General features: G+C 48.6%; 1 protein-coding gene across 1 annotated transcript in view; it reads left to right on the top strand.

Annotated features, from left to right (window-relative positions):
- Window positions 1–2,227: 2,227 nt before the first annotated feature.
- MYPOP (Myb-related transcription factor, partner of profilin) overlaps window positions 2,228–8,179 on the top strand; it is a 9,046-nt gene continuing 3,094 nt past the window's right edge. The window contains exon 1 of the mRNA XM_006901276.1: window positions 2,228–2,717. Within this exon, the coding sequence (XP_006901338.1) occupies window positions 2,228–2,717 (490 nt within the window). The remainder of the gene's footprint in view (window positions 2,718–8,179) is intronic.

Here is an 8,179-nt window from a genome sequence, read left to right as displayed (position 1 = left end):
AGGAAGGAAGGAAGGAAGGAAGGAAGGAAGGAAGGAAGGAAGGAAGGAAGGAAGGAAGGAAGGAAAGGAAAACCTCATTGTAGTTGTTGTTAAGTGCCGTGGAGTCGCAGGCGACTCATAGAGACCCTACGAAGGAAAGTCCTTGACGCTTGGGTGCCTTTCATCCTCTCTCCAGGTTCATAGGGTTTCCGGAGGCAAACTATTATGGAAGTGGATGCCACTCCTCCTTGCAAGCTTGTTTTAATGGGGAGCTCCATCCCACTGTCTGTCCGCATTGGGTAGCCAACCATTAACGCATTTGACACATCAGTGTCACAGTCCTCATTGCAGTGGAATTAAAAAAAAAAAAAAAATCAGTGGCTTTTTGGAAGCTGTAAATCGCACTAGAGGAGACTGCCCATCTTTAACCCACAGAGTCGCTAGTGGATTCGAATTGCCAGAGGCTCCACCTTTGGGTTAGCAGTGTAACTTCTTATAAACTATGCCAGCCGAACTCCCTAAAATTGCCTAAGCTCTCAGTAAAGATTTGTTGTACAAATTAAGTTCCTTTCGTTGAATGACCTTGAGGACGACTGCAGAATGCTAAACTACAAATTTCACAGTCCTTCTGATATCTGCTTCATTCAACCTGTGTTCTACATTCGTTCCTGCCTCCACGGATTTGCTTAAAATCCGTGCCCGCGCCAGTACCACACTCCCTACCCGCCAAGAAACTCTCCCCGCCCGCGCGATGACGTATTTGTGCGGATGTGGGGCCTCCCCGGGCGTGGTAAGAATGTTGATAGGTTGCTATGGTTACTGCACCCGCCTGGAGCGGAATGTCTCCAAGCAAGTCCGCACATCCCAAGCGGCCCAGTGGATATGGAAGGCAGCTACGCGATTTTCTTAAACCTTCCACGCCACCCACGCAATTGTCATGGAGACAATGCGCTTCCCTTTGGCCCCCCCTCCCTTCTCCTGGGCTAAGTGCATGAGACGCATGCGCATTTATAAAGTGGAGTGGGCAGGAAAACGCGGGGAATTAGCCCTTTTTTCTTTCCCCCCCCCCAAGGAATGCTACGCCTGCGCGGGGGCGCCGCGGCAGGCAAAGGGAAAGGAGATAGAAAAAAAAAGGTAAAGCAAGAGAAGCGCATGCGTATTTGAGGCACCAAGGAAAGGAGCGCAGCGCTAATCTTGCGCCTGCGCAGTTGTCTGCAGCTAGGGCACCTCGTTAGATGGCAATTCTACGCTTGCGCCATAGGCTGTGTGAAACCCGGGCGTTAAGGGCCCAGAGCCCGACTGGTGCTCGGTGCGCATGCTCCATGATTCCCCGGCGGCCGGGGGCGGGGCCCCAGAGATGGGAGGGAGAGAGGCGGGGGGAGGGAGGAGGCCGCAGAAGCTCAAGCCCTGACCGACGGGCAGAAGGGGGCTGCGGCGGCGCCGGTGAGTGACCCACGGCCCAACTCATTCCTTGCCCCCCACGACCCCCAATTCTTTATGGAGACTGTCAGATCCCTCGATGTCCCCTCTTGATCCTCGGCCCCCCCATTATTCCCAGATTCCCTTTAATTCCTGACAACCCCCAGAGCTCCCACAATTTCTGCAGACCTTAATCTTTAGTATTTTATCGTCCCAGCTCCCTCGCTGTCCCAAGAGCTTCTAATTCACCATTATTCCTGGACATCCTTCTAGAGCCCTTCCTTAAATAGGTCTTACAATCACCTCATTGCCCTGGAACCCCTAGAGCACCCCTCCGTTTCTGGTCCCCCATTTTGCAGCACTCTTCTTAAGCATCCCCTTACCCTCATCACCCTGTATTTCTTCGACCCCTGAATTACCCCCTATTCCCTTTCCTGACCGTCCTTCTATGTCTTCATTCTCTAACTCTTGCAGTCACCCATCTTCCACTTTTTCTCGTTTCCCTCCATCCCCCCTAGACCCTCTCAATTGCCTAATTCCTTAGCGCTGCACTTTGCGCGGCACCAGGACACCGCCAGCACTCAGCCAGTGTCAGCTATTATTAGGCACCACTGACTTCCCCCCACCCCGCCCCCAGCCCGTCTCCTCTACCTGCCCCTGGCACCCCTGCCCCCACCTCTGGCCCTTAGGACAGGCTGGTCCGTGGTGTTGGGGCGGCTGGGGTGGGGCGGGCTGCTTAGAGACTCCGCGCTAGCGCCGTGCACCCGGTTCCTGCAGCGCCGGCGCCCCCCATGCGCCTGGCGGCCGGACAGCGGCGGCGGGGGGCGCCATGGCCTCGGCGGCGGCTGGTGAAACGGAGGAAACCACCAGACTGCGCAAACCGCGCTTCTCCTTCGAGGAGAACCAGATCCTCATCCGCGAGGTGCGCGCGCACTACCCGCAGCTGTACGGCGCGCAGAGCCGTCGGGTGAGCGTGGCCGAGCGGCGGCGCCTGTGGGACGGCATCGCCGCCAAGATCAACGGCATCACCAGCTGGAAGCGCACCGGCCAGGAGGTGCAGAAGCGCTGGAACGACTTCAAGCGCCGCACCAAGGAGAAGCTGGCTCGCGTGCCGCACTCCACGCAGGGGGCCGGGGCCGCCGCCGAGGACGCCTTCTCGGCGGAAGAGGAGACAATTTTTGCCATCCTGGGACCCGGCATCGCCGCGGGGACAGGTGCCTGGGCGGAGCAGCCTGCAGGAGGCGCCTCCTCACAGCCTCCAGCTCCTGGCGCCCAATTCCAACGCCACGAAGAAGACCGCAGGGAGGAGCGACCTACAGGTGAGTTCCTTAACAAGACAAACTCTTGTTGATGCCTGACACCCGGTCAAGCGGGTAACTACGCTCATCAGATCCTTACTGCCATAATATGGGATGGATACTGTGATAGTCCCAGTTTACAGAAGGGAAAACTGAGACTCGGAAAAATGAAATGATTACTGTCAGAGTAAGGAGTGAGACCAATTAAGTCCTAACTCCAAAGTCCCCAGAGAGGACCATTGTCATATCAACATCACACATTTGAGGAGCAGCTAGCATGTGGTGCAAAGGGTAAAGTACTCTAGATGCTGACCAAGATTGGTGGTTGAGACCCCCACCAGGAGCGAGAGTTGGGACTAGTCAGGAAACCCCTTTGACGTGGGGTGTTTGGTTATATTTCTTCTGTCATGCTTGAAAAATGGAGAGAGAGCTCAAGAGAGTAAGGTTCTCCATGAGATGGATTGATTCAGTGACTGGGGTTATGAGGGTAGGTGTGTCAGAGACAGTAAGATTGGCAGGTTTCAGGGCTATTGACATAGGGTCACTATGAGTCACAGGCAACTTGATGGCACATAACAACAACAACTTGGGGGGTCGCTGTCAATCAAAATTTACTCGAAGGCACTGTACAATCAATACCTTGTGCCAAGTGTGGTGCTAAATTCTCTAATGGCAGCGTCTCCGGGACACGCCTTTGGTAGTGCAGGGCTGTGACACTGAAGACAGACTTATTTGGGCTCATATAGCAACTTGACTGCTCATCTGTACCACCCTGGATGGAATTTAAAAGTGGAATGGGCCTCACTCACAGCGACCCAGCAGGCAAGGTCAGACTCAGGACAACGGCCCCTCACTTTCCAAAGCTGTCGAATTGCTGACCGCAGACTGCTCTTTCTCCCTGGAAGGGGTTGCTGGGTTCAGGTTGTCCCCCCATTTCATTAGCAGCTGAACGTTTAAAGCAGTGTACCACCAGGGATCTTTTTTTGTAAGTTACAGCACTTCAGTTTCTGCAGCTGTAAAATGGGGGTATGGTGGCACAGTGGTTAAGCATTCCTCTGCGAACTGGACCTAAAGAGCCTTGGAAACCCAATGGGGCAGTTCTGTGTCCTATAGGGTCACTATGAATTGGAATTTATTCAAGGTTAATTAGGTGTTTTGCTTTGTGGGTTGATGTGGTTTTGTTTTTGTTTTAGGTAATGGGCTTTTAAGATGATGATAAAAATAGTCTGCACCTCAAAGGGTTGTTGGGAGGATTAAATGTGTTAATTTTCATAAGTTGCTTTGCATAGAGCCTGGTAGATGCTGGAGGTTTGTATTAATGGCAAGATCTCTGCTGTGAGGCAGGTATACTGTTTCACGGTTTTATAAAAGACTGAGGAGTTTGGTTATTTCCAAAGGTCACATCCTGAGGAATAGAGGCATAAAAGCTGAGTGCAGTGCCCTTGTGTTTAACCTTGACTCTGAATTATTATTTCTTCCAAAGCTGATCTCTGCTTTAATTTAAGTGACTTGAGTTATCCCCTGCCCTGTCTTTGTGGGGCACACAGTCCTGTAGGGGAGACACAGCTGTCCCCAGATAGGGGTTAGGAGAGTCCAGAGGGGATGACCCAGCCTGGGAGGTGAGGGAGGGCTTCCTGGAAGAGGAGATGTCAGAACTGAGATCTCCAATAGAGAAACTCTGAAAGATCTGGGAAACTATTTTTGGTAGAATGAACAACAGCAGCTTGGAGGCAAAAGATCTTGGCCAGTTTAAGAAGCTGAGGGAAGTTCCTGGGTTTGGAGGGGACATGGAAGATAGGAAAGTTAAGATATGACTAGATACGGGGGCAAGGGCTTAAGCTAAGCTGAGGAGCCGTGATGGCACAGTGGTTAAGTACTTAGCACGTAACCAAAAAGGAAAGGGATTCAGACCCACCAAGCATTCGGTGAGAGAAAGATGAGTCAGTCTCCAGTCAGGATTCAAAGCTTTGAAAACTCTATAGGAGAATAGTTTTACTCTGTCTCATATGGTTATATACTTTGGGCATGGTGTCAAGAGGGGTCAGCTATTGGAAAAGGACATCATGAGGAATAGCACTGCGTAAAAGGAATCTATGATTAGGTGTTATTTGATGACAACAGTCCAGAATAAGAACTGCATACATAGTAAAGTGAATTGGGGTGGAAGGGAATTGTACAACAATGAAATATTTTTTTTTCAAAGAGAAAAGAGAACTGGGGGAGGGGTGGGTAGGGAGGAAGATGTGCAACAATGAGTGAATGGAAATCCAAGTTCTCTAAACTTGCTTTAAAAATCTCAATTTTTTTTAAAAAAAGGGACATCATGGTTGGGAAGTTGGAGGGTCAGTGAAAGAGAAAGACCCTCAATGAGATGAGTGATACAGTGACTACAGCAGTGGGGGCAGCAGAGACCAGCAGGATTGGGCAGAGCATTGTGCATGGAATTGCTTTGAGTCACAGTGACCGTGACAGCCTGTAACAATGTCATATGGTCACTATGAGTTAGAATCAAGTCAGTGGCAGTGAAGGGTTTTGATAGGAAGGAGTTTGGATTGTGTCTAATACTGTGGGTAGGCACTAAAGGGTTTTGAGTAAATGCATGTTTTGAATAAACATATGGGCATAAACAGACAAGGCGGTTCAGGGTCCTGTTATTCAGAGAAGGTCATTAATTCACCCAAGGTCATACAGCAAGTTAATAGAACTCCTAGTCAGGACACTTTAACCTCCATTCTAGATTTCCCAGTGGTAATATCGGCTCTTCATATTAACTGATAGATAATGCCAGCAGGAGATCATGCATGGTTGGAAGTCAAGGTCAAGACTTTGGACTTCATCTTGAGGACATCTGGGAGGCAAGAAGGTGTCTTAAGCAGAAGAAAGGACACAACCATTTGACCCCTTATCCCCAGTTTGAAGCAAACCTCAGTGTTTCTATCTGTGAAATGGCCCCATTGAAGTAGAACAAGAATTTTAAAGTGATTTGTTCAAAAGTTGCACCGCGCCTTCCTTCCAGCTGTCCTTCATTTATTCATTCCACAGCTATTTCTTGAGCATCTATTCTGCAGCAGGCACTGGAATGTTGTTCCTGAGTGTTGTCGGTCTAGTGAATTCCAGATCATAATTGACCCCATGTGACGAGAGGAGACTGTCCCATAGGTATTTTTTTACCGTAATCTTTATGGAAGAAGGCCAGCTCTTTCTCCCAAAGAGCTGCTGGTGGATTCGACCGTGAGAGAGGGCAGCTGCCTAGGGACTGACTATACCATCAGAGCGAGCTCCCTCTGCCCCACATTGTCTGGTCTCTAAGAATCAGAATAAATCAAATAGCAGTGGGTGTGGGTTTGGGCAGTGGGTTTGATTGTAAGGGAGGTTCACCAATCCCCAACTCCCCATCCTCCCCTAGACCCCTGCCTAAAAAGTAGTTAAATGGGGGTGAGGGAAGATCTAGACCATGCTCCTTGGGTAAACCAGATGATCCCTGCTAGCATGGTCCATAGCAAATTGCACTTCTAACCATCCACGCTGCACCAATGGCCACGCATCCCTGGAGGTTCAAATCCACCAGTAGATCCAAGGGAGAAAGATAAGTCTCTTCCCACCTGGGAACTGCAGTGGAAGGTTGCTACGAGTCAGAAAGGACAGCACTCAGTTTCAGTTTAAGACTAAGCAGAAAGTTGGTGGTTTGAACCTTACCACCTGCACCATGGAAGAAAGGCCTGGCAATCTGTTCTCCTAAAGATGACAGCCAAGAAAACCTTGCTGGAGCAGTTTCACTCGGATTCCCACAGAGTCACCACGAGTAGGGACTAATTCAATGGCAAGGCGTTTGAGTTTGGCTTCCAGAGAGAGCCTGGCTTCACATCCCTCCTTCTCCCTCTTACCAGCTCTGTGACAATCCCTCTCTAGGCTTCAAGTCATCTCATCTGTAAAATGAGAGTGATAATTATTGGAGCCCCAGTGGTATAGTAGGTTAAGTGTGAGACTGCTAGCCAAAAGGTAGGCAGTTCAAACCTACCAGCTGCATTGCAGGAGAAAGATGAGGCAGTCTTCTGTTAGGATTTACCACCTCAGGAACTGGATGGAAGTTCTCTATGAGTCGAAATCAACTCGTTGGCAGTGAGTTTAGTTTGGAGAAGATCTGAACCCGCAGCATGGCTGGAAGCCAAGTCACTTCTGACACCTAGAGACCTCTCCATTAACAAGAGCAATTTGCCTCCTTTTTCTCCTGTGGAGAACCCTGTGTGTGAGCACCCCAATATGTATGGAACCCACTATGCCACTAGGACTCCTTTGGTGAGGAAGAGCATCCAGTGTTACCTGTGGTCATCACTCTCTGCCTGTGTGGTTGGCTGAAGGAGATTAAACCCCAGCATTAAAGGCAGGAAGTTACTTTTTTTTTTCTTTTTCTTTTCTTTTTTTTTTAAAAGAGCAGGTGAGCCAATTTGACCTCAGAGGGGAAGGATGAGAAAGAAGCATTCTTGCAGGAGCTGTCCAGGTCCTGGTGCTGAAAGAAGGAACTCAACATAGGTGGGGACAGCATATACAAAGGCCCTGAGGCAGGGAAAAGGAAAAAGGGGAAAAAATACACAACCAAGAAAGAGGGGGGGGAGGGCAAGAGCTTAAACATTGTTGTTTGGGGTGTGTTTTTATTTAATTGTGATTTTAATGAAAGTTTACAGAAAAGTTTGATTTTCCGTTATTCCTTCTTGCACATTTTCCTCCTTCTTCCCTTCCCCACCCCCAATTAATATATTTTTTAAATAAATATTCATTCATTGTTACATACATTTCCTCCTTTTGCCTGCCCCAATCCAGTTTGCAATCCACCTCTTATTCTGGGCTGTTGTCAAACATATACTACCTAATCATATATTCCTTTTAAATAGTTCTTTCCTTCATTTGCTCATTATGCAGTGTTCATTATCATTCAATCTTTTTCTAGTTTCCCCCCAACTCCCTCATGTTAAGTCCTATTTTATAACAGTAGTGTTTTATATACTATTCGTCCTTTGGTAATTGAGATTTTTCCCTCAGCATAATGTCCTCCACGATCATCCATATTATGTAATGTTCTATGAGTTTATTGTTTTTCGGTGCTGCATAGTATTCCATTGTGTGGCTATACCATTGTTTTCCTGTCCACTCATTTGTTGATGTAAACCCTGTGATTTTGAGGAGAGCTGGACTTTCTCCTTTGGGTACTGGGCAAAGACCTGAGACGTTGCACCAAATCAGTGCAAATCAGACTTTCTGGAAGCCAAGGTTTGATGGTTTGGTTGTTTTGTGTTTGTTTGGCTTTTTAATTAAAAAAAGTTCTGAAGGGAGCTCTGGTGGACTAGTGGCAAGAAGCTGCACTGCAATCCCAAAGGCACATGGTTTGAATCTACCAGATGCTCTGCTGGAGAAGGAGGGGCAATCTCCTCTTGTACCAGTCAGATCCAATTTGACAATACACACACACACACACACAAATAATAAAA

This window comes from Elephantulus edwardii, unplaced genomic scaffold (assembly GCF_000299155.1).
Source record: "Elephantulus edwardii isolate Elephantulus edwardi_28Jun2011 unplaced genomic scaffold, EleEdw1.0 scaffold00315, whole genome shotgun sequence".
In the NCBI taxonomy this organism is placed as follows: domain Eukaryota; kingdom Metazoa; phylum Chordata; class Mammalia; order Macroscelidea; family Macroscelididae; genus Elephantulus; species Elephantulus edwardii.
This window is presented reverse-complemented; position numbering and strand designations above follow the sequence as displayed.